The sequence below is a fragment of the Canis lupus genome, chromosome 6 (genome assembly GCF_011100685.1).
Source record: "Canis lupus familiaris isolate Mischka breed German Shepherd chromosome 6, alternate assembly UU_Cfam_GSD_1.0, whole genome shotgun sequence".
NCBI lineage: Eukaryota > Metazoa > Chordata > Mammalia > Carnivora > Canidae > Canis > Canis lupus.
Genome location: NC_049227.1, coordinates 13,411,910 through 13,438,627, shown reverse-complemented (window position 1 = coordinate 13,438,627; position 26,718 = coordinate 13,411,910). Strand labels below are relative to the sequence as shown.

General features: G+C 48.9%; 1 protein-coding gene across 12 annotated transcripts in view; it reads left to right on the top strand.

Moving 5' to 3' along the window:
- SDK1 (sidekick cell adhesion molecule 1) overlaps positions 1–26,718 on the top strand; it is a 537,600-nt gene that overhangs the window by 387,392 nt on the left and 123,490 nt on the right. For all 12 annotated transcript variants that reach the window (XM_038539586.1, XM_038539587.1, XM_038539590.1 and 9 more), the window contains 2 exons: positions 3,765–3,956; positions 7,191–7,312. In XM_038539586.1, coding sequence (XP_038395514.1) covers positions 3,765–3,956; positions 7,191–7,312 — 314 coding nt within the window. The remainder of the gene's footprint in view (positions 1–3,764; positions 3,957–7,190; positions 7,313–26,718) is intronic.

Below are 26,718 nucleotides of genomic sequence, written 5' to 3'. Positions count from 1 at the left end.
TGCCTCCTCTCCCTCTGACTTTTAACCAGAGTACATGTATGGGTCTGGTTCGGTCCTCAGAGCTAATGCTTTGAAATACCCACTGTCAATAATATTGCAGCTCCAGGAAAGGGGACTGTAGGAGCCAGGATCTGGCCGGTATTCTGCAGCCTCTCAGCACAGGATCCCAAGTGTGAGTGTGTGAAATAACAAAGGCCTCCTGCTGCCTGGAGCAGAGGCTGGGGAGTCACGTGGGGGATGGGCAGAAAGGAAGCCTGGTTGGTTTAACTTTGCTCTAAGCCATGCGAAGGGAGGAAAAAGCAAACCAGGCTGCGCTTATGGAAAACAAAAAAGCAAAAACACCAGAAGCGCGTAGAAGGAGGCTGCCCTGGAAAGCAAAGATGCTCCAGCTCAGACCTCTCAGGGACTGGTCAGGTGCTGTGGCCGGAATGAGAGCTGCGCTTGCTCACTGTTGATTTCTGAGCCGGGGCGTCCGCGGCTGCCTGCTTGGCCTGTGGGTTTCAGGACCCGAGTCCCAGAAATCTGGCTAGGGTTCCTTGGTAGGCGAATGGACACGGAGACTCCCCTTCCTTCAGATATGCACTGGGTCCTCGTTCCTCGTGTAAATCTTCAGGGAAGCCCATGGGCACACGTAATCACTGAGCAGAGCCAGCATCTCCCGGCTGAGTGGTGCTTGCCAATGCTTACAATTTATGATCCTCTGTTCTCGCCAGCTAATAGAGCTTAATGAACTCATTTTCCTATTTTATTTAAACAAATACGTGTAGTTACAAGCAGTAGCCTATAGTTTACGTGGAGCTTGGCCTTCTGACTCCTGTGTGCTGTGGACCTGGGTTGGAGGCATTGCTACGACTTCAGAGCTGCGGGCAGTGCTCTCTGGTCCCTCTCAGCAGCCACACGGTCCCCATCTCTCTGTGTCTGACCTGTGCCATTATCTGTCTGGGGTCCCAGGAGCTCTGGTGAAGGCTGCAGAGGAAGAGGGCCTACGGGAGCTGAACCCGACGGCTGTGGTTTCCTAGGCCTAGCTGCACATCTCTCCAGCCACAGCCCCAGTGACCCCTGCCCTGGGCAAGGCCCTCCCTGGACCCAGATGCTCTGCCCCCAACTGACGGTTCCACACCCTCCCTTGACGGGGCTCCAGGCAGCACCACAGGGTCTATCCCAGGCTCCAGGCAGAGTAGCTAACCAAGAGGCAGAAGAAAAGCCTGGTCTATGGGCAAACCCAGCCTCGGGAAACCACAGACTATCCTGGAGCCTTCCTGTTAACGCAGCTGCTGTTGGAACGGCTTTGGGGCAGATGACAACGGCCAGGCCTGGTCCTCTGCACGGGGCACCCGATGCCCCAGACACCTGCTGCCAGCCGTACCTCGTCAGCCCCAAGCGCAGTGAGCAGCCCCAGGCCACCCTGTCAGTTTGGGGCCAGAAAGAGAGGGCCATCCTGAGGAGGGGCAGAGTGCCCAAGAGCAGATTGCCCACTGTGCTTATTGTAAATTCCAGCATCTTCCACTCTCCCTGCGTAAACTCTGATTTATGAGGGCCTGGATGCAGACAGACAGCTTGTGATTGGATGTACTGCTCTCTTGTAGAGAATTTACTGCAGATCAACAGAAAATTATTTCTGAAGCTCCTGGGGTCGTTAGTCTCAGGCAGCGTTGGGAGCAAGGAGGACCCCCGCTGAAGACGCCCAGTGCTGGCGGGGCTGCCCTTCCCCCCGCAGGCTAGAGCAGGCAGTGAGACATCCACGCACAGCCCAAAGAGCCATGCCTCAGGGCACTGCTTCCCTTACACCCCTCCTGAGGAGGTGAGGGCCTTTGGGCTTTGCATCCACGACAGCAGCCCAGCCGCATACCCAATGTGACAGCAGATCCCAGCGCTGCTGCCCCCACTGAGGGTGCTGGAAGTTTGGATTCCAGGTCACTGTGACAAACAATGTGCTGTATTTTTGTAAATTCTGATGAAGAACAGAATTAAGCAAATAAAACCATAACATACAACAAAAACAAAACATAAAGCAAAGTCTTCTCCTCCTGTACATTCAGGGATGACCCTGAGGATCAAACTGTCTCTTGATGTATTCGGTGGAAACCTCTGAGGTCAGGGGAGTGGTCGGGTTTGCTCGTGAACATCAAGGCTTCGGAGAGAAGGCCTCTGGAGGTTCCATGGGAAGTGTGGGGCCCGGCCAACCCTAGAAGTCCTTGCCAGCTTCCAGCAAGTTCACAAACGGCTCTGCACCTTGGCGTTCTCCATTATAAATAGGGTAGTGACTTCGCAGTTCCGCTATGAGATTAGATGAACTAATGTCAGCGAAGTGCTCAGAACGCCACAGGAACTTTGGGAGCACTGTGTGTGCTTGAAGCTGTTCATACTCATTGCCCAGAAGGCTGGATTTTTAATTGTGTGATTAGATCCGAAATTCTGAATTAACAAAATAAAAAGAACTGATTGGCACACTGAGTGAGGCACGGAGGCTGGACGTGGGGCGGGTGGGCAATGAGGAGGGAGAGTCTGGGGTCCAGAGGGAGTAGGGCAGTGGGTGGTTAGCCAGTAGGAACACCGAGGTCTGGGGGCAGGTGGGCAGCCCACAGCCCAGATGGGCTGAGCAGAGCACAGGGGCCTGTGCAGAGACCAGAAGGTAACAGGGGAGGTGCAATGTGCAGGGAGGTGGCCGGCAGCCGGGTGCCCATCTGCTGCTCCCCCCTGGATGTCCTGTCAGCCTGGGGGCCTGGTGTCCTAGTGTCCTGGAGTAGGGAGTAGCTGGGCTGTGGGACCGCAGACGGGCAGCAGCTTCTGACATTAATTTTTTTTTCAAAATATTAAAGTCCCGAGATACTCTTTAAATTCTTGTTTACCTGCAAGTGCAAGTTTCTAACCATATTTATTGCTTTCATCAGAATGAGCTTTAAGATGCCTCTTGGTGTTTCGGTATCTGTGAGTTTATTGACTGGAAAGAAGGAAGTGCAAGTGTTTTCAGCAGTTCCCCTTTCCTTTGGGCCCTCAACCGCCTTCCATCAGTGTCTCCCACTTTAGGAGACCCTCTGCAGGGTCTCTAACCACATAAACTCCCCTCCATGGGGGTCAATTCAGGATCTTGCTGGGGCTTTTCTTCTCTGAGCTTAAAATAGCAGTGGAGTCCAAGGCTGAATAAATTGTGGTCACAAGGCCCCACTGGACTGAACAGAGACCAGGGAAAAATCAGATTTTGGCAGGAAAACAGAAGGTTCAGAAACTTGGGGAGGCAGCAGAACTCATGCGCTTAGGCAGAGGGACTTTTTAGAGAAAGCACTTTACACGGGAGAGAGCTTCTATCAATCACTTCATGAGGGAAAAAGTGGCAGTGTTTCCACAAATTAGTTGCAACCCAGAAGCAAGCTCCTGATTTAGAGCAGTGCATAATGAAAATATCAGCGTATAAAAACGGTAAATATTGATGAAATGCATCCACATTTTGCCATGAGGTGAAATTGAGCACTGCAGGCTGGCGCCGTCACTCATCTTTCCCTAAGGCAGCTCGGGTGCCAGGGTCACCACCCGCAGGTGGGCCCGGGCTCCCACAGCCCACCAGGTGTCAGGGGGACGGGGACACTGTGGACAGAGGAGGGGCCCAGCTCAGAGTCCATGTGGGCAGAGCAGCAGGTTCTCTCCCAGCTTCAGCACATCTGCTGGGCTTTCATGCTGTTTTAGATCCTCTGTGACAGCGACAGTGGCATCCAGCCCCACCCTCAGCTCACAGGTGGCCCTGCTAATCCTGTGTTCTCGCTCCTCAGGCTACCAGGTTTCCTGGGAGGTGTACGGTAGGAACGGCTCTCGGCTCACCCACACCCTCAGTAACACAACTCATGAGTACAAAATCAAAGGGTTGTCGTCACTCACCACCTACACCATTGATGTGGCTGCTGTCACCACTGCGGGAACCGGCCTGGCAACCTCATCCACCATTTCTTCTGGAGTGCCCCCAGGTCAGTAAAACCCTGCTGCCGTGTCTCTAAGGGCAGGGCTCAGATATTGCAGGCACTCTGGGTGGATGGCAGCCCTGTGCACACCCAGGGTCCTTTACAAGATGGGTGTCTGCTATCTGCCGAGGCAGTGGGGTGGCAAGTGTACTAGGACTCAACGTCAGCCTTGTCCTCCAGCCTTATCTGCTGTTGAGGTGTGGACTGAGGGTGTGCTCTCTGTGCCCCAGAGAGCAAGCTGGCCCCAAAGTCCTGCCCTCCAGGGAGACCAGCAGTCAGGGCCCACATACGGAGACACAGGCTTCCTCCAAGAGCGAGCAGTAGGAGGCGTCGATATTAAAACCAAGAATAGGAAGCATAAACCTTGATTCACTCAGTGAAACAGTGGAGATTTGGTCTGAGATAAGAAAAAGGAGTAGGAGGCGGTGGGAGGGAGAGCAGGGTGTTCGTGGGTGCCAGTGGCTGCGGACCATCACTCTGTGATGTGGGCATGGGCTGCCCGTACCCTCCGGTCCTTTCTGAGATTCAGATTATCTCCCTGAACACACAGCACACTCATTTCGGCTTCAGAGAACTGTACTTCACTCTTTCCTCTCTAATTTTAAAATTTACATTTAAAATAAAAGTGTCTTTCCTGGGAGTTCACAAATACAAGGGAATGTGAAGAGGTATTTGGGGCTCTCGGTTCAGTTCTGAAATTAAAGCTGTGGGGCTCTTGCTCTTTAGAAGATGCCTGTTGGCCTTGTGTCAGTTGGTCTTTGAGGCTAAAGCCCTGAAGCTCCCTCCGAAATCAGCACGTCCTCCTTTAGCACCATCCGCCTCCAGACCCATGTTCCTAGCCCAGCTGTCTTCTGGAAGGGGGCCACTCATGATCTGCACGGGATGCAAAGCAAATAAAATGCATACAGTAAAGAAAGAAACAGGGATCCCTGGGTGGCGCAGCGGTTTGGCGCCTGCCTTTGGCCCAGGGCACGATCCTGGAGACCCGGGATCGAATCCCACATCAGGCTCCCATGGAGCCTGCTTCTCCCTCTGCCTGTGTCTCTGCCTCTCTCTCTCTCTCTGTGACTATCATAAAAAAAATAAATAAATAAAAATAAAAATAAAAAAACATGCACATGAATGCGTGTGTCCTCCTCACAGAGACTGCATCCAGAGAGAGTTGGGCAGCCCTACAAGCTCTATGTGGTGGCAGAAGGATGAGGGCACAGCATTCACTCTCCCCTGAGCAAGGTGACCTCTTAGGACACTGTCTGGAGGCCAGTAGCCTCCCTCTGAGGCAGCAGTTGGCCACCGTCACCCATAGCAATGTCCCAGGGGCTTCTCATAAAGCAGATGCCTAGGCTGCCAAGTGTGGAGCAAGGCTGGAGGATTTGCCTCTGGAGCAGGTACCCTGGGTGTGCATATGCTGCTCATCGGGGACCACACTCAAAGGCAATCCGGTGTTTCTTAAAGGCATTTACAAAATAAGTTTACTTTTTTAAAGAAAGAAGTCTTTGGCTGACAGAAAGATTTGTTTATTCTACACAAACAGTGCATTCCCACAGCACACATTTAAAACATTGTTAGCACTCCAGGGCACCTGGGTGGCTCAGTTGATTGAGCATCCGACTCTTGATTTCGGCTCAGGTCATGATCTCAGGGTTGTGAGATCATGGGCTCCGGGCTGAGCTTGGAGCCTGTGTGAGATTCTCTCTCTCCTTCTCCTGCCCCTTCCCACTTGTGCACACACGCTCTCTCTCTTTAAAAAAAGAAAAAAGAAAAAAAAAAAACCTACATTGATAACACTCTAATACCTAGTGATGCTGGCATTGTAAAGTGTCATTGTTAGAGTCATCTCACACACACAGACTGACAGTAACAGTAACTCTGGGGCACTGGCATGTGTGAGCCGGTTTCCCTGAGATGCTTGGGCTCAGTCCAGGCGGGTGGACCTGCAGAATGAGGACACCAGGAGGACAGGGCCCCACTGCGCCCAGTGAACTTTGATGAACCAAGGTGAAGGAAGCAGTGGAGGTGCTGCTGCTTCACGTCAAGGTCGGGTCCCCCATAGCCAGGGATGGATCCCGGGGTGTCCCTGAGTGCCCTGAGTGTCGGCTGGAAGCAACCTCACAATGACCATCACTCAGGAGGACTGTATTCTGCTTGCTGAGCTTGAAGTGCACATCCATTAATGTCTGGAGCACCATTTAAAGGATCTAGTGAGCTGACACATCCAAAGACAAGAGTCACTTGTCCTTCAATGTAAACATTTTCTGCTTCAGATTCATTAAATGAGACGTGGAAAGGCCCCTCGAGGTCCTAGAGACCCAGGCTGTGCCAGTGCTGACCTGATCACTGAAGTGGTTTTACTGTTCTGTGCAAGTCCTGGTTTCCAGCACTCCTAGCTCCGGAGGACCCGAGGGTGTTCCCCAGAGCAGTGAAGGCAGCAAAGTGTTTCCACTCCCTGCCTGGCATCCCTCCCCCCTCCCTTCCATCCCACTGTCTTTCTCTAGAGTAGCACAGTAAGATAAGAGCCCCCGCCATTTCCAACTCACGATGTTTCACTTTTGAGTGGGACAGGCTCTTTGGGGGAGCAGCCAGCCAGAAGAGCCGTATTCGGTGAGTAGGCTCAAGCCCCAGGTAACCTCACAGGATGAAAGCCCATTCAGAGCCCCCCTCCTCCCATTTAGTTGCCGGAGCAACTGAACTCAGGCGGAGTGGGGAGGGCTCTGCACTTTCACCTGAATGCTATTGTCTTGGAAACCAGACCCAGGAGCCTAAGGCTCAGGACCAACACACCTGGCAGCAGATAATGTGGCACCTGCGTTCTCCCGCCCACCCCACTCGGCTTGCCCCAGCATCATGGTCACCACCAAAGGGAGGGTGGACATTTGGTTGTGTTCTTTTCGGAGCCTGAAAGAATGATATCCATTCATCCTTTCGTCCTTCAACCATAACCTGCCGTGCACAGAGATGAGTGAGTCCTGACCTTCAGAGTGGATCATCCAGAGGCCACGTGAAAATGTGTCCCCACATGGGATATGTCCTCATCCCACTTCAGAGGCCATGATGCCTGATGGGTGACCCCAGAAAGTAAGGATCATGCTGTGGTCATGTTCCCACAAGCAGGCTTCTCACTAACATGGTTTTGAAAACAAATCGAGGCATTTTGAAACCACTTACTTACTGACATGTTTGGTGCATTTCGTGAGCTGTTGGAACTTGCATCTCCACATTTTCCCTCTCCTTTGTCTCTAGAGCTCCCTGGCGCCCCATCCAATCTGGTCATTTCCAACATCAGCCCCCGCTCAGCCACGCTGCAGTTCCGACCAGGCTACGATGGGAAGACCTCCATCTCCAGGTGGATCGTAGAGGGCCAGGTATGCTCTCCTGGGAGTGGACAGCAGGGTTTCCAGACAGGGGACTGATGCTCTGCAGAATGGCTGGTTAGGGGCACAGAGACTCTCAGGACAGGGGGTTTGAGAGGCGGTCAAGTTTGCCGGATGTGAGCCAGAGACTGGAGATGATGGGCTGCCAGGGGCAGGATGTGGAAAGGTAAGAGACAGGATGTTAGGTTGGGGTCTGAAAAGACCATAGAAGAAATGATGAGAAGGCTTAACATTCAATTTTCAGCTCCAAATAGGGACCTAAATTGAATGGCATAGTTGATTTATTTCTTTTTAATTCCATGTAACAATAAGCTACCAGATGTACAAATAAGATTTTTTTTTGGTACAACTTGTGTATCCTGTGAATGAACGCGCCCTGTGTAGAGAGCAGGTGTGTTCCCAAGCACTGTTCCAGGCAGGACACAAAGAGGACAAATTTCCGTCTTGGGAGAAAAGAACATGTACGTCACAGTCGAGGACTGGCAGGGAGGCCCGAGGGCTGGAGCAAGTGTGGAGAAGAGTGGGAGGCTTGGGTTCGGATGAGCCCGGGGGCAGATCCCATGGGGTCACGGGCATGGGGTTCCATGGGGCTGGGGCACCACACAAGGCACAGTTCATGTTCCAACAACAGCAGGAGATAAAAAGCTGAAGAGACAAAGTGTGGAAGAGTATAGTGTCAGAACAGTTCTTGTCTCTAGTAAAATCCCAGTAACTTTTGGAGCTGTGCTTGTGCTCTGTTGTAAGACTTGCTTGTGCTCTGTTGAAAGACTTGCTTTTGGAAATTGGCCATAAATTGGGGACCAAGTCCACATACATCCTCAAAACTTTCATTAAGAAACTATTTCTGAGGGCAGCCCCAGTGGCGCAGCAGTTTAGCACCACCTGCAGCCTAGGGTGTGATCCTGGGGACCCAGGATCAAGTCCCACATCAGGCTCCTTGCATGGAGCTGCTTCTCCCTCTGCCGCCTGTGTCTCAGCCTCTCTGTGTCTCTCATGAATAAATAAATAAAATCTTTAAAAAAAAAAAGAAAAGAAACTATTTCTGAAAACTGACACGCAGGAATCTGAAAGTGCAAACCAGCTGGTTGGGTCCCATTGATAAAAGGGGCTAGAACGACTCTTAGGAAAAAAATCAACAGAATGTCCCTACCTCACATCAAATTGAAAACATAGGTCCCGGGATCCCTGGGTGGCGCAGCGGTTTAGTGCCTGCCTTTGGCCCAGGGCGCAATCCTGGAGACCCGGGATCGAATCCCACGTCGGGCTCCCGGTGCATGGAGCCTGCTTCTCCCTCTGCCTGTGTCTCTGCCTCTCTCTCTCTCTCTCTCTCTCTCTGTGTGACTATCATAAATAAATAAAAATTAAAAAAAATTTTAAAAAAAGGAAACATAGGTCCCCAGTGAATGAAAACCAAAATGATAAAAGTGAACTTTAAAACACACAGAGGAAAATGGAGGAGAAAAATCACTTTATCTCATGAAAAGCAATTCTGGAGTCTCAAGGTCCATCAGAAATAGCTGGGCAGGGAAGACAGAATCCTGTGGTACAGCCCTTGGCATCCCTTGTCCTGGGACAGCTGAGCCCTGTGCATGCCAAGGACACAGGTCTCAAGCTTCAGACCTGTGTGTGAGACTCACATAGGCTGCAGTGGCATGGAAATGCCAACGTCTTCTGGTTTCCCAAATAAGGCCTTTACTCCCTGCCTCCAGGGCCAGCCAGGATCAGACTACTCCTGTCTGTGTTCTGTTTACCAGAACTCAGTCGTGAACCTCCAGTTACACAAGAGGGGGTCTGGGAACTGTCTTAGTTTCCTTGAGAAGAGGAATCAGCATGGTGGACGCAGAGCAGCTTCTCTGCAGCAGCACATTTGCTCTGCACCGCCATCCCACAACCATGTCCTTAGATTTCTAACATTAAAAAGTTTTAAACATACCCAAGAGGAAAGACGATGACAAAACAAACTCTTACATGCCCATGATCTAGCTTCACCTGTTCCATTACCTAGATCCATCTAGTTCCCCTTTTATTGTTGCTGAGGTGTTTTTTTTAAATGCTTTTATGCCATAAAATGCAGCTATGAAAAAATGGCAAAGTCTACGTTTATTGACTCACTGACATAGGAAGATGTTCACGTGCATATCATTTGATGCACAAACAAGCAGATCAAATGTAGTATCTCTTCTCTTATATGAAGTCATTTATGCAAAATTACATGGTCATATTTGTGTATGGAATGATAACATCAGTGGCTAATCTGCTTAGTTTAACTTCTTTATAGATACATAGCTACACATAGACCTAATTTTATATCTGTATACACCTCTATACATCTATCCCCCCCAGTTTCATTGAGAAATAATTGGCACACATACATCATGGTCTAAGTTTAAGGCATACAGCATGATGGTTTGATTTGGTTGTAGTGTTTTATTTTACTTTTTTTAAAGATTTTATTTATTTATTCATGAGAGACATGGAGAGAGAGGCAGAGACACAGGCAGAGGGTGAAGCAGGCTCCCTGCAGGGAGCCCGATGCGGGACTCAATCCCAGGACCCCCTGAGCCAAAGGCGTGAGCAAAGATGCTCAACCTCTGAGCCACCCAGGGATCCCCAGCTGTAGTGTTTTAAACCACATCTCAGACCACATGTCATTTCACCATGAAGTTTCCAGAGTGTGTCTCTGTCTATATGTGCAAACTAAATATGGATGAATTTCACAAACGTAATGTTGAGCAAACAAAGCCAGACACACATTTTGAGTAGACACTGTTTGATTCCACTTATATAATAAGTTCCAAAACAAGAAGTCATCTTTGGTGTTGGGGTTCCAGCTCCCCTTGGGGCCTTGTGGTTCCGCAGTACAGGAGGGGTTGACAGAGCCTCCCAAATGCTGGGAATATTGCTTTTCAGTCTGGGATGTGCTTATCTTGTCTGTCCACCTGTGGTTGGCATACTCGTCTGTATGTCTATATTTCCTTCAGAAAACCTTTACATTAAAACATCCATACTCTTAAAATTATAATGCCATTATTGTACTTAAAAATTCCTTAATATCATCTAATAATCAGTCCACATTCAAATTTCCTGAAAATTTCCAAGAACATCTTTTTACTGTGGTTTTGATGAAAACCAGATCCACACAAACTTGACACTATGCATTTGGTTGTCCTGACTCATAAACTGTTTAAGGAAATTTCTTAACACCTTTATTAGGTTAATTGGCACATAATAAACTTGATATTTCCAGCATATACAATTTGATAAGCTCTGACCTAGATGTATGCATTCCTGTGAAACCATCACCAGGATCAAGTTGATGAGCAAATCCATCACCCCTAGAAGTTTCCTCCCCCTACCCCTGGCCCAGCCCCAGCCCCAGCAATGGCTTGTGAATCCCAGTCAGCTGTCCCTTGGCTTGTCCTGCATCAGAGGGGCACCCTTTACCTCCTTGGCTGTCCCTGGCTCCTCAGCCTCCTGTTTCCTGTACACGGAAGGTTCACTCCAAATCCTCAATGAGCATATCCTCGGGGGACACATCTCAACACCCCCAGGGGATGCCTGAAACCAGGGTAGTGCAGTCCCCTGTGTGTGCTGTGTTCTTCCCAAGATGTACATAGTTATGACAAAGTTTAGTTTATACATTTGCACCATGAGAGATGAACAGCAATAACCAAAAGTAAAATAGAACAATCCTAACAACATACCGTAGGAAAGGTGTGTGAATGTGGTCTCTCTCCCAGAACGGCTCACTGTCCTGTGCCTACCCTTCTTATGATGTGAGAAGATAAAATGCCAGGAGATGAGATGAAGGAGGGGAATGATGTAGACCCATTAGATGGCATCAGGAAGAGGGTCCCCTGCCTCTGGCCCAGGGGTGAATGTGGGTGGAACCCCAGGACGTGGGGCCATGGGGAAGGACTGACTGCTGCAGACTGGGGCCACTCTGATGCGGTCCCCAGATGGTGCCATGTGCCCCACTCTGCAGCACGCCAGGACACACAGTGGCCGCGCATCCCACTCTCAGGGCCACCAAGGATGCTGTGAGTTCCCCCCTCAACCTCACACTTACTGGTCTCAGCCATCGATGGTCTTTCCTGAGTGAAGTATTTTCCTAAGATTTTCAAAATGGTGATTTTCTGTCATCTGAAAAGAAGTGTGTCCCCTCATCCCTCAGGCAGGTCAAGTTACCCTGAACACAGGAAGGTGGGATAAATGCTGAGTCTTTTTCCTGAATTCCCAGCCTCAGAGTAAGGAACTGGTCCCCGCTTATCCCAGTATTCATTCATTCATTCATTGCTCCCTCCATCTCTCCCTCCCTCCCTCATCTCTACTATCTCTTCCCCTAAATTATCAATATGAAAGTATAGTTTTTAAAAATATATTCAGTGCACTTCAATCACCTACAGTCATTATTCTTTCTGAATCTAACCTTGACCCATCTTGGCCAGTGGGGAGCATGTCATGTTCTGGGCTTTCTGACATGGAGTTACCAATCTTTGATGACTTCGTACACAGCAGGATGTCCCGGGATCATCCAGTGCCTTCCTGTCCTGCAGCTGAAGCTCAGATGGATCATTCCCACCTGGTTTCGTTAAGTGTCAGATGGTGTTTAAAGACCAGAGTCTGGGCACTGAGGGCGGAGAAGGGGTGCTCATTGCCTCCAGCTGGACGTTCTAGACCTTTCCCAGGGACAGAAAAAGGAAACATCATGAGTTCATGCTGCTATTTCCAGGCAAATTTAAGATAACTTTAACTTGGAATTTACAGTTGAAATACATTTTTTTCTAAAATTGTGCTTTTAGAAATATTAACATCATCACTTATTTTCATTATCCTACTATCGTATCAAGAGTTTCACAATGATAATTTCAATGGTACTACTCACAATAAGACTACTGAATGCGGTGTTAGTATTTGTCCTTGAGCCATATTACGCTACCGATGTATGGCCAAAATACTGAGTTCTAAATTATTTTCTTTATGTGAAAATAATTACAACTTAATACAAACCAAGGTTCATTCATTTCAGGGTTGTGTTTTGTTTCATTCTTTTGCTTCCATTTTTAATGACTGCCTTCTTTAAAAATCATTTAACTTTAAAAAAATTGTTAAAATAATTGAAATTTATTTTCGAACATGTAACTCATTCACGCCGGCTCAAAGTCAAAACCACAGAAAAGGTGTATCCAGAGAAGTTCCTCTTTCCCCCTTCACTCTGTGGCCTCTGTCCCCCAAAAGCCCCATAGTTTTTGGTTTATCCTTTTTTTTTTTTTTTTTTGGCAAATACACTCGAGTGTGTTCCTCTCTTCTCACTCAGAATGCAGCACACTGCCCCCAGCTCTCTTCACCTGACAGCACGTCCTGAAGATCCTGCAGGCAGATCTTCCTCATCCCTTCCCACAGACGCAGTCCTCCCCATGTCTGTGTGCCAGAGCTCATTGACTCGGCTGGGGCTCTGCTGCAGGGGAGGCACCCGCAGTGCACACCCCTTTTCTTTCTGCCATCATAAATGACCAATACCTTCTTGGCTCAAACAATACTTATGTGCTATCTCACAGTTCTGTAGGTCGCAAATCCAATATGGGTTTCCTGGGCTAAAATCAGGGTGTCAGCAGGGCTCCATCCCCATCCCAAGGCTCTAAAGGAGGATCCATGTCCTTACTGGTTCAGGTATTGTCAGAATTCACCCTCTGTGGTCCTAGAACTGAGCCTGGCTGTCACCATCCCCAGTGTCCAAGCAGCCACCATGCTCTTTGTCCCGTGGCCCTGCTTCCTGCACCCTCCCAGCTGGCAGTAATGGGTCCATTCCTCCTCCTCCTTCCATCTCCTGTCTGTGACCAGCCTCCTGTCTTCCTCTGCAATTTTTATGGATTTAGGTGAATAGACTGGACCCACCCAGATAATCCAGGATAATATCCCCATTCCAAAACTCTTCACCTTAATCACATTTGCAGAGTCGCTTTGCCATGTCAGGAAACTGTACTCACAGGTCCCAGGAATTAGAGTGTGGAGTTCCAAGGTGGGGGCATTATTCTCCCAGAAGGTTGTCTTTGGTCTTTTGCATAGTCATCTTGAATCCTTGGAATGGATTCCTGGGACTGGGATTGCTGGATGAGACAATGAATGTCTATGTAAATTCTTTTGCCATGCCAAAAGAAGTAGAAGTCTAATTTATCCATCACTTCTTGCATGCTTTTGGGTTGTCAGCCACAGAAAGGTTTCCCCCACCGTTAGGTTATAAAAGAATTCACCTTTCTCCTAGCACTGGTAAAGCTACTTTTTTCATTTAGCTCGCCAACCATTTGAAATTTGCCCTTGTATGTGGAGTGAGGTATGAATCCATTTTTATAATTTTGAAAATAGCTATGTGATTATCCCAAAGCCATTTAATAAAAAGTCTCATTTTTTTCTCCCACTGATTTGTGATATTAAATTCCCATGTGCACTTGGGTTTATTCCTGAACTTTTTATTCTGTTCTATTAGTCTGGCTATTCATGCATTGATACCACATTGTTTAATAATAGAGGCTTTAAAATGTGTTTGAATATCTGTTGAGCGCTTTCTGACCACTTCCCACCTCTGCAGCTACACACATGCACACACACCACTCACCTTGTTTAGGATTTTTCTGGCAACTCTCATTGATGTCTTAGGATGGTGAGTCTTCTATCCAGGAACATGGCCTGTACATCTTTGTCAGCTCTTTTCTTCTTGGCAAAAGTACTGGGCTATTCCCTCTGCTCTGAAACATGCAGGAAAAGTCCAGGGCAATCAGCGTGCCTCAAAAACTGTGATAGATGGAGTATGGGAGGGGCGCCTGGGTGGCTCAGCAGTTGAGTATCTGCCTCTGGCTCGGGGCGTGATCCCAGGGTCCTGGCATCGAGTCCCACATCAGGCTCTCTGCTCAGTAGGGAGCCTGCTTCTCCCTCTGCCTATGTCTCTGCCTCTTTCTCTGTGTCTCTCATGAATAAATAAATAAAATCTTTTTTAAAAAAAGTTTTTTTTGAAAAAGGAAGGAGTATGGGCTTTGCCTCAGGTAGACCTGCTCCACTTCTTGCTACCCTCTTTCCCTGCTCTGTGAGCCTTGATGTATTTAAGTTCGTTATGAGCCTTAATCTCCTCACCTGTGAAATGGGGTCAGCAATACCATTTCCAAGATCACCATGAGGATTAATTAATGTGTGTGTGATTTTTCATTACATTTTCTGACATTCTGCTGGCATATAGGATAACAATTTATTTTTGAATATTTTTCTTCTTTTAATGACCAGCACAAAGCTGCCACTCAGCCTGTTGGAGAGGGTATAGCCAGAAACTCTTGAGAATTCTCTTCTTACTTTATTAATTCTACTCTCTCTTTCTACAGAGGAGTCCTATCATCCATTAATAGTGACAGCTTTGTTTCTTTTTTTGAAATCTTCATATCTTCTGTTTCTCTTTTTTTTTTGTTTCTTTTAACTTATTTATTCTGTAAGCTCAATGGGAGGGCGAGGTCTTCCCATAGCACATTGAACTGGAGCCATGATAGAACTGTTGTTTTATTACTAACTTTCAAGAAGTTCTGTTAAGATTTTTTTTTAAGATTTTATAATTAATTATAACATGTACAATTTACGGTATTTTTGTTTATTTTTATAGCTAGCCTGTATCAGATTAAGACAACTCTTCTAATCCTAGTTTGCTAGGAGTTGATTTTTGTGCTTTTTAAGATTTAAAGAAAATCATTAATGTTTATTTTTATCAAAACATTATTTTGCATCTATTGATATGTTCATGGTTTTTCTTCCATTCTCTGTTGGAAGGATGATATATGTTGATATTTTTAATGTTTGACCATTCCAGTGTTCCTGGTATAAACACAGCTTGATCACGATGGCGGTCTGGTTTGGTTTGGAGCTAAGATTATTGTATTCATGTTCGCAAGTGAACTTGGCCTTTTCTTGCTGTTGGTTTGGCTTTTAAGATCAATAGTTTATTTTCTTACCAGTTTTCATAAACAAAGATTTGATTGCCCTCCAGGCAGTGTGAGGGGCAGGGCTGCTGACTTAGAACTTGGCCTCAGACCCAGAGCCTCTAGGGCATCATCCCAAGGCTTTCTGGGTTTCCCAGTCCTGGCTGAGCCTTAACGAGTAGGGGACTGGGGGCACTGCCTTATGGGTGATAACTGCTAGGTGGCACAGTGGATTAAAAAGCTACAGTCTCTGCTCTGCTGGTCCCATCACAGGGACTCTGGGCACTGGATCTCCGAGCAAACATGGTGATCTAGCCTCTCCACATCTCCTCACATGGGTTTAAAGGCTCCAGTTTCCCCAGGGAAGCATGGTCTGGGTAGGTTTCATGCCTTTCCCCAGCGGTCATGCTCCCCCAGATCTGTCTGAGAGTGTCCCATGTAGTGAAGGTCCTGGGGTGCAGTGCCCATAGCCAGCGACACAGACTCCCCGGGGGTGCGCCCCAGGCTGCTATGCTCACCACGGGTTCAGTTTGTAGCCATTGGTTAAAGGAGTTTGAGATTTCCCTGAAGTTCACTTTTGCCTTTCACCTCAAAAATATTTCAAAACTACAGAAAAATCGAAAGAATACTACAAAGACTCAGAGACTCCATACAAGTTTGGTCAGTTGTCCCAACATGTCCTCGGTGGGAAAAGGATCCAGCCCTGGATGACACACTGTCCCTGGTTGTCACAGCTCTCCCATCTCCTTCGACCTGGATTCATTCCCCCACCAATCCCTGATTTCATGCCCTAAATACTTTTGAGGGCTCAGGCCATTCATTTCCTAGAATATCCCTCAATTCAGATTTGTACAATTTCTTTATGATTAGAGCAAGGTCATCCTTTTTTGCTCAGAATGTCACAGAAGTGGTTTTCTCCCACTGCACCCTGCACTGAACCTGTTGGGTTCAATATGACATCAGTAGGTCCCATGATTGGTGGAGTTAATTAGCTCACGTGATTAAAACGGCATCTGCCTGGTTTCTCCACACAGAGCTCCTTTCCTCCCCTTCACAGTTAGTAAGTATTCTGTGGGAGGCGCTGCAAGATACTGTGAAAATCTCATTCCCCTTCCCGCTCACATCCACTAGTTTTGTCATCAACTAAAGTTTCTTTACTGAAATAATTAGCACAATGAGGGCACCAAATAGTGACCTAATTCAGTTATTTCTTCTGCATTTATTGATTGGACTTTTACTGTAGTGGACAGTTTTTTCATCCCATTCATTTGTTCATTTATTTGTTGACTTCAGTGTAGACTTACGGATTCCTTCTTTACTTAGCAGATACTAATGCAGTGCTATCATCACTTATGTTGGTGCTCTGGCTCTCCCGCCCTTCTACCTGGTTCTCGTGTTCTCCTCGCATGCCCCTGTAACTCTAAGCATACACTTGTGTTCTGGCACAACAAGGTGTTCTAAACTCCTTTTATTCTTTCCTCTCTGTTTTTAGCCATTTTTCCAAGGAACTAGGATCTTTTCAATGGAGAGTAGTGTTTAGAAACCAAGATCTGGGCACTAGATGTGCTCATTGCCACTGGATGTCACTATGTTCAGGCCTTCTCCAAGTGCCTGCAGCTAGGAAATACATACCCTCAGGTGCACACACATCTACACCTTGGCCTATTTCTGTGTCTATCTACATATGCTGAAAACCACTCATTCACACTAGCACCTCCAAATACAGTTTAGTACCTCCAGCTTGTTTATTCAAGCCACTCCTTTCCACATCTATACTAGCCTTTCTTTGGCTCCCACTAACCTCAGTTGTTTATTTATTTGCCAAATCCCCCTGTATGTGGACAGTCCTCCCACATGAGTGGGTTTCCACCAGCTTGGACACCTTTGCGCAGGTCCTGACCCTGCCTCCCACCACCAACTGTCCTAAATAACCTAACATGCAAAGGTAGGTTATCAGAATCTAAAGTTAATCATTATGTCTCTCTTCCTTCTAGTGGCACAGGATCCTAAAATTCCTTAATTCTGAACCAGTCGTACTTGTTCTTATGTCCAGTATTTCAAGTCCACTGGGTTTCTCTCTATCCTCAAAGGCTGTGATTATTACAGGTCTCTTCTCCCTCAGGAAGTGCTTGCTTAGATTTTGCTGTGAGTTTGGTCACAGCTTCACTTCCCACATGTATCAGCCTCTGGATAAGTCCCTTGCTCCCCTAGTACTTGACCAGGCATCTATTGTACCATAACTAGCACTTCTCTGGCTTTGGGGCAGGAGGCTAACCTTAAAAGTTATCTTGTCTGTCATATTGCCAGAACTGGAAGTCCCCCTACAAATATTCTAAGGCATTTTAAAATTTAAAAAAAAATTTAAAGTTTGGTAGTGGTGCAGATAGTTGAAACTTCAAAACCAAAAGAGAATTTTTCCCCCTAAAGCTCATTATCCAAACCATTTGTGTTTAAATGTTCCCAGAGAGTAATCATTCATCTATAAAAAGAAGTTTAGTTCCAAACCCCAGAAGGTAAGGATTATAGACTTTTTCTGGGCTTCTTAGGACAGAATAATGGCCAAGAAAGAAGACAGAAGACAGGCAATGGACATTTCACTGCTTGTGTGCTGGGAGCCCTGAGCTGGTTCTGTCACAGAGCCAGCGTGCCCTGCTCCTGTGACTGCTTGGCCACATGAAAGAGATGCCTTTTTCCTCAAACATCTGGATTGACTCCATCGATAGACTGCTACCCTTCTTTATGTTGTCCTAATCCATTCAGTTTTGGTTGAACATGTTGGACTGGTTTTCAGTGATACAGTAAGTCATCCCCAAGACTATTTCATGATGATGCTGCAAAGGCTAGCATGAATATGAATATCCTTTTTTAAAAAATTTTTGCCAAACCAATCCTGCTTTTATTTGTGACTTGTTCCTACTGACCTCAAAGGCATATTGCAGAGGGTGTGCCCTGAAAACTTAATGAAGGGGAGTCTCTCTAAATGCCTTGGCAGACACTTCACTACTGGGCGAGAGTCTAGTTTTCAGCACACTCTAGGCAGCATACACTCCAAACCACCCCCATCACCTACCAACACTCACACCTCAGCCAGGGGAAGAGCAGATCTGCAGCTCCTCTTCTCACTCTTAGTGCCAGGACTCTGGCCACGAGATCTTCAAGAAACCCCATCCTGCCCCTCTCCCGTGTCACCTCCTGGGCATTTGCCACCTCCCATGGTTCACCGTCCCATTTGTGCCCCAGGAAAGGCCAAAGTTCCCCAAGGATACACGGTGCCCGGATGAAATGGTCAGTGACATAAGGACAAATGGCACAGGCACTGGGGTCAGAGAGACTGGACCTTCGAATCCCAGCTCCTCCAGGTCCCAGCTGGGTGGTTTCAGGCAGGCCACCCAGCTCAGGATCTTTGGCCGTGAAGCAGGGATATTAATACCTGTCTTGAGAGGTTGCTAGAAAATTAAAATACTTTGTCATGTTTACTTACCTGAGATGTGCATGCCTCTGCCTTATCTAGGCATGAGGTACTTTGCAAATGCAGTCTCCTCTGAATACCCTCCAGCCCTCCGGGCAGCAGGGGCCATGTCTCTAGCCTTCATGTGTACTGTCCACTCATGTCACATTCCCTCCATGAAGCCTCTCTTCAACTCACCAGTTACTTTTCTGAGAACATGTCATGGGTTCTGTGGTCTAGGCAATCTCCAACTTTCCTAAATTCAGAGCAACAGGGCCCTTGAGACTGTAACTGATTTAAGTGAAACCTCCAGAACATTCCTCACTTAATTCTCTTTGGATGGATGCAAGCTGAACCCAGGCTTTCTGTGCCCTGAGACTCCAGCATCCCTGGCCCAGCCTCTTGCCCTGTGCCTGGTACAGGTCAGAGTTCAGAGAGGAGTAAGATGCTGGAGCACCAGGTCCAGTGAGAAGTTGGCCATCCAACTCATCACTCTGGAAGCAGGGCGTGATTTCAGAGTGAGCCCCGGGTGCCGGCAGAATGTGGGAAGGAGGGACTGCACCAGTTCGGGTGGTGGTGGAGGCCCAGGAAGGAAATGGCATCTGTGCTCCATTGCGAGGAGCCCCCACGTCTGTCGGTCAGGGCAGGCAACAGCCCAGCAGCCTTCCAGATGTGAGGATTTGGCTTCTACCAAGCACTTCATGGCAGGATAATGGTATTTTCTTCCCTTTGATCTGCTTCTCAATCATACCATCTTTGCAGAAAAGTTTCCTTTAAATTCTGACTGCTTTTAAAGTGCACCAGGAAGGTTGTATCACTCAGCATTATCTTCAGTGAATTATGGAAGGAAAGACCCTAATCCCTGGAGGAGTGCATTGCAAGGCCCTGTAGTAAGCTGATGCTCAGATGTAGGTTAAAGTTCTAGAAAGCAGCTTTTATAGGTATATCTGGCTCAGTAATGCTTTGTTTAATTAGTAACCTTTGACTGTAGAGTGAGCAAAACATCTCTTCCCACATTTTTATGGTGCATGTAGAAGGGAAGAATGCAAGTGTTATATGTTTTCATTTGCTGTTTCTGTCTGCCTTCTCACTCCCTCCGTAAACCCCTGCCATCTGCAGCCATTCGCTGTGCTCTAAAAGCCAAAATAACATCTAGTCTTCTCTAAAGGCTGCTTCGAGCAGGTTTCCTGTAATGAAGATGCTGGTGGCACAGATAAAACTGTTTTCATTCCGAAAATGCGAAGGAGAGAGAGAGCCCATGTAGTGCTTATTTGTACATAATAGTACCCTTTTCTTAAAAGGACCTGTTTTAGAGAGTGTTATGGCCTAATAAAATAAAGCACAACCCATCCAACTGTGGTCTCTCAGTAACTAAAGAGCAGTGGAGATGGAGCAGGTGGGGCGTCACAAATGGCCCAGGTAGCCCCAGGGTCCACGGCGGTGGCATTCAGAGAGAAGTGTTCCTGGAAGAAGTCGAGGTGCTAGGCAATGTTCTGTGTTGCCCAGCGCCCTTCCCACTGAGAGACTGGGTCACGGGCTGATGAGTGGACAGCTAGGCTTTGCTTTACCTCCCGTGTGCTGGCAGGCTTACCTATGAGCATCGCTTACCAGATGTGCCCTAACCTGCCCAAGCCAGGCCTCTCGCTGTGAATTTCTCCCAGTGGTGACCTGCAGGGAGGACGTCCAGGTGGACTTTCTCTCCTCCCAAGTAGAAGCCCAGACAGCCTGGGTGTTTCTCTTCATGTCCAAGTTCTCCGGGGCTTCAAAGCCAAGTGTGCTGCCTGAGAATTCTGGAACTGTAGCTCTTCTCTGCTCTGCTGGATTTACCTCCATTCTGCACCTTTGTCCACTCCCTGTGGTCCTTGCTGAGCTTGTCCTGTGCCAACCTGGACAAGTAGGAGAGACACTCATGTCCCAGCCTTACAGGGGGAAACAAACGGCTGTGGCTCTGAAGAGGCTGAATTTATGAAGACCTTGCAACTGAAAGTGGAGGTGTGCATAATCAGTTCCCCTAAGGTGTTGCTCTAAACTGTCCCCTTTCTCTATAATGATCACTATTTTCAGTGATTTCTTTCCCTTTAAGAATCCATCAGAGTATTAAAGAGCAAATTTGGAAATGTGGAGGCTAAGAGAGATCTGAGGTTTCTTGCAATAAGATCCTCCAAGCTGCAGCTTTGTCCTTGACCTTTGTAGGATGGGTGGGACGGTGAGGGCCCCTAAGGCCCAAGGCGAGACTGGAGAGGGACAGGCCAACCAGCAAAGCCCAGCACCAAAACAGGACGATCAGCACATTTGTGACGGGCTGGCCTCCAGGCTGCTGGCTGTCAGAGGGTCCGTGGACACTAGTTGGCCAGAGAAGGTGAGGCCCACGCACACTGGGACACGTGGTGGGAAGAACAATGCATTGAAAGCTCTAGCACGGGACTCACACATGCTAAGCACTTAATAAATGAAGCATATAGTAAAAATAATAAAGTCAAGGCAAGCATTTGAGGAAAGGCTGTGTGCCTGGGGAGGCCTACAGGGAGGATGTAGGGCCACGCCTGGAAACACCTGGACAGTCAAGCAGGCCCAGGCCCAGGTCAGAGTGGGACCAGGGCCCAGGCAAGTTCAAGGCAGGAGGTGCTCTGTGGTCAGAGAACTGAGGAGGGCTGAGTCCCCGGTGACAGTGACGGGAGGGTGTGCGGCTTGGGAAGAGGCCTGAGCTCCCGGGACTGGAAGCCAGCCCAGGCTCAAACACCCAGAGTGTCAGTTGAGAGTACCAGAGAATAAGCTGCTGGTACTTAGAACTCACTCACGCAGAACCAGAATCCCACAGCCTGAAAAATGTCCAGTCTGGCTCTCCCTGGCCTTTTCCCCAGTATAAATGAGGCCGTGAATAGCAAGGGGACATCCCCCACAGCGTGCTGTACACTCAGGCTTCACCTGGCCTAGAGGGTGCAGGCCAGCCCATGTGCGCAGAGGGGTGGCCTGTTCCCACCCCACACCCACCAAGGCCAGCGCAGCCCGGGGCTCCTATCTCCAAGCGAAGGCCCACCCGCTTGAGAAGCAGACGAGCCAGGAGGGCCCAGAGCCTCTCACTTTGCTCAGCTTTGTCACAGAAATGCTCTTCTCCATTGGTTACATGGTTACAGAGTCTCCTGGGGACCTTGCATGTCCTGTTCCCAGTGCTCACCTCTGACCCAAAACAGGGCCTGCAATGTGAAAGGAGGTGCCAGGAGAAGCCCATTACCTGTTGGCAGGGGGGTTTGGTGGGGGGTGGTCATGGCACAAGTGCCAGTTGGGACAGAGTTCCCTTGCTTTCAAAGCCTTTCCCCTTCTTATGTAACTGGCTATTACCTCTGATGTTGGAAAGGCTTTCCAGCGTGTCTGTCTCCTGCAGGGTCATAGGCCAGATGTTTTTTGTCTCATCACTGTGAGATCTGTAGGTGGGGACTTCTAGTCATTAATTCTGTCTCCTCTCTCCTCCTCATGGTTGGAGGTGAGGGCTGCTGGTGGCCCCCTTCATAAGAATCTGTGAGCATCTCAGCTGTAATATGCTCTGCCGGTAGTTGAATTTCTTTGTCATAATAGGAAGAAAAAGAGTGACATTATTTCTGAATGGTCTGTTGAGTACACAGAGGAGGGCTGTCACCAGCCTCTATGGCTCCTTCACCAATGACTCGGTCACCTGGATTAAAGTGCCGAGATGGGCCTCTCTTTATTCAGGGCCAATACCTCTGCCTAAGCATAGGGGCGCCAGCCCCAAGTGACAGGCGGTGGCAAAGTACACACTCGGATAGTTCAGAATGTTAACTGTTGGCTTGATTATCCCTAATAACACCCTGACAATGACTTTTCTCTTTCACTTCTTGACCAGCATGGGAAATCTATAGAAGATGAATGGTTCAAACTGGACATCCTGTTCATTAGTCTATCAGATCCTTTTAGGTCCTGTTATAGGACTTTTAAAAATACCACAGAGCAGAAAATGTCATATTGTCAGTGGCAGTGCAGGTAGGGCTGAGGGAAACATTCTACTACAAGTGTCGTTTTCAGGAAGTAGAGGTCAATGTATAGATAAGTCACAACCATCAAACCAAATTAAACTTTACGAGAAATATTTTCCTATTCTTTTTGAGGACCGCTCAAAATCTTCCATCCTAATTCCCTTGTTGGATTTTTAGGTCCACCCCTCTTTCATTTTTCTGGTCATCAGGTTTTGTACTTTTTCATTCAGTCACCCATTCACCCAGGAAGCATTTATTAAGCACCTACTGTTTTACAGGATTGGGGTCTCATGCGCAATGTTAGACTTTAAAGACTTCCAGAACCTCATAGCCTGGGGGGATGCAGGAGGGACAGCTGACCTATAATCTGGCTGACACAGATGAGGCGCGCCGCTGAAAGAGAACCCAAAGCAGATGGGGCCAGGCTGCAGTTGCCACAGAATGCTCCTGTGGGGGCGGGGGGGATGCCGGGGATGGCAGGGTGAAGGGAGGACTGCAGCATGAAAGGCAGAGGTAGGAAGTTGCATGGCACTTGTTGTTTTAAAACATAAAGTTTTTTATTCAGGTGTGGTGAGGCCAGCAGATCAGGAAACGACTCACTAAAAATATAGTCGTAGTCACAGTTCCAGGAGTGGGGGGCCTGGGATGCCACGTGGGGCCACACGGGGAAGCATCAGGGCTGGTCAGGAGGCACTGTTGGGGGGAGAGCCTGCTTGTGGTTTCTGCAGGGAGGAGGGGCGAGGCGAGGTGAGCAGGCTTAGGATGAGCAGGCTGGGGACCGGCTAGTCTGAGTGATTTGGGGGGCTCCAGGGCACAATGGCTATTTGCCTGATCCCTGACCCTGGGTGATTAGGGCAGCGGGACAGTGGGCCAGAGCGTGAGAGCCCATGGAAGAGGGTGTACGGTATGGGCTCTGGACTGGTGGTTTACATTTGAAAGGTGCCTCAGGTGAGTTGTTGGCTGTCTCTAGGGCTTGGCTGAGTCCCTCCTTGGGGTGGCTCCCCCAGTGTCGGGCAAAGCCCGAGATGTCAGGGATCAGATAGGGAAACCAGCAGTGTGGCTGATACACCTGCGGGGAAGTGGCTGCAGAGCCAGGGTGTGTGATTAAGCAGGATGGGCGACAGGAAGGGCAGCTGGTAGGAGCGGCCTGGTTAGCTTCTGGCTACAAGTGTCTGTGGGAAGCCAGCTGCTGGGGTCGGAGCACAGTGCCATGTGTTGGGGTGCCCCATGCCCTTCACATACCCCATCCCATCAGAGTCTCCCGTGACCTTCGGGGGAAGTCGCTGCTGTCCTTGCTTTACAGGCAGGGCTGAGGTCCTGACATCACAAGGCAGGTAGCAGGCTGGTTCTTGCGCCCCCCTGCCTTCCCCTCCACTCCCCTTGAACCCCACTCTGAGCATGATGGGGCCCAAGTCCTCGTGGACATTTCAGCATCTTTGGAAGTGGCACAAAATCCTGCTGAGTGGCACAGGGAGGTGTGAGCATTCCTGTTTGCCCTTGAGAGGTGTTGTGTCTAATGAGAGAGAAGGCGCAGACATAGAGGAGACCACATGCGCTTCAGAGATAAGCCAGCCCGGGCAAGTGTGAGGAGGGAAGGGGCCCCCAGATTTGAGGCGGCCATGCTCAGAACCCGGGATCCTGGAATGGGGACTGTCAGGGGGGCCCAGATGACCCGCAGGAGCAGCCTCTTCATGGGAGGGGAACACTTCATGGGAAAACTGTCCCTAGAAGGAGATTTTGGGAGGGGATGCATTTGGGGACTGTGTGTAAGATGAGGGAGGCCTAGGGAGCTCAGGGGAGGTGAGACAGGGAGGACCAGGTGGGCACAGACTCAGGATGCCTGGGGTGTGGGGCGGCAGGGATGACCTTGCTGGTGCCGAATGTTCCTTTACGGCTGCGGCAGCAAAGGCCCTAGCATTCTGGGGCCTGTACAGGACCAGAGGTCTGTGCAGGGTGACTGATGAGGAATGAGCTCCTTCACAGAGATGCAGGCCCCAGTGCCATCAGACTGGCCCAGAGATGACCAGAATTTAGAAGCGTCTGCCTGGGGGTCAGTAAGAATGAAAGCCACACACGGGGGTCTGAGCCATCCATGGAGGGACACCAAATGCTGGGAGGAAGGAGACCGATGCTGAGGGAGACAAAGGAGAGGTCACTGGAGGCACAAGAGGAACCTTCTAGAGAAGAGACAACTGCGAGGCCAGAGGAGGCCAGGAGAACCCAATGTTCTTGATGCCCCACATAGTAGAAGACACAACCATCATTTCCCACTCCTCCTGCATCTGAAGATGGAGAGAATGTTAAACAATGAGGAAAGAATAAATAAATAACCCGCCAGCAGGGCTGTGAATGGAGGGAGGGCTGGGGAACACAGCTCAGGCTGTTGCAAAGCATGAACCCTCCTTGGTCAAGTGTAGGGACAATTTCCCAACCACTCAGCAGGATCGTAGATGTTTTGGGAACTGGGGGCCTCGCTCAGGCCCAAGTGCCTTCCTGGTCATGCATGACCTGCCAGCAGCGCCATGCAGAGATGCCCTGTGCGCCCCCCATCCTCACTGGGGGGCTGCACTCAGCTGGGGACATGGGGGCCAGCCCTCAGAACAAGAGGCTACTCGGTAACTGTGGAAGTTGCCTGACAGGCAGGGTTTCCTGCTGACACCAGAGTTTCAGCCAGCAGGGTGCAAGTGGCTTGGTGGGGTTCCATGGAATGGATTCTTGGAGAATCTTTTTTCCCTCTCTTAGCTGGGGATGAAAGGAGAGCTGTCTCCTCCTGCCCAGCCCCGTCCTCCCTCCTCTCCCTGTTCATAGGAACAGACTCAGGTTCCTGTGCTTGCTCTCGGTCTGCTGTTGCCTTTCATAGAATGAGGTTAATGACCGTCCTCAGAGTAGCCGTTCATCTCCTAGCCTCCAGGACACTGACTTCGTTGTGGCCACCAGGGCCTCGGCAGAGTGTTGGCAGTCCTGCCTGGGGAAGACTGTCCTCCATCCGCCTCCTCGGAGGCCACCCCAACTGCAGAGGCTTTCCTAGGACAGACAGGTGCAGCTCTGGTGGAAAAGCCCACTTGACAAGGGTGGCGGGGTCTGGGACCCCCAGGTATTGAATGAACCCCCAGCCTCCCAGCCAGACAGGGAAGCAGACTCGCCAGTCGGAGCCTTTAGGGAGGAACGTGATCAGGGCAGCAAGTCCTGGTGCTTTAGGAAGGACAGCAGCTCCCTAATGGGTCCTAAGGACCACCCCCCGATGAGTGGTATTTGAAATGTGTGGCATTTCTGCTTTTGTATTAAGTATTGCAAAGTGCTGTTTGTTAGCTTTAAAAGAAGTAGAAGAAAAAAAACCTGTCAAAATCCCAGCTTCCCCATGGAGCTCTGATTTGTTTCATCTTTAAAGAGCTCTGCCACACGGTATGTCCAGCGCATCATTAGTGAACAGCCAGTTACTTCTAGAACACTTTGTCGTGATGGTTTTGAAATCTAACTAGAGAGCCAGAGGAGCCCAGCAAGTGTTAAAAGACTTCTGTTTCCCACTAAAAAGAATTCTGGTCTCCTTAGATCAAAATGTAAACCTTTTATTATAGAAATTTAAGCGCCCCTCCCCACCTTCAGAGGTCCGTAAGTAAAATCACATTTTCAGTAATCATTTGCTTTTGGAGCTCCGCGCAAGAAAACCCATTTTCAATACCGATCTTGAAATCATGCACGTGGCCGCTGTATATTCATTTGTGCACAAGCCAACAGTGGGGCTGGACCCTGGGGGAGATGCTGGGGGTTCGGTGAGGAGTAAGACCCAGAATCTGCCTGGCAGCTCTCACACTGACAAAAGGGAGAATAAACACGGCAAGACACCTCAGAACGGAGGCAGAGGGAGGACTGCATGTCCTTTTGGTGAAAACACTGGAGCAGGGGTTGACAAACTTTTCCTGTAAAGGGCAAGAGAGTTAATAATTCAGGCCTCTGGGCAGATGGTCTCTGCTGCAAGCACATGGCTCTACCAACGGGGCATGGAAATAG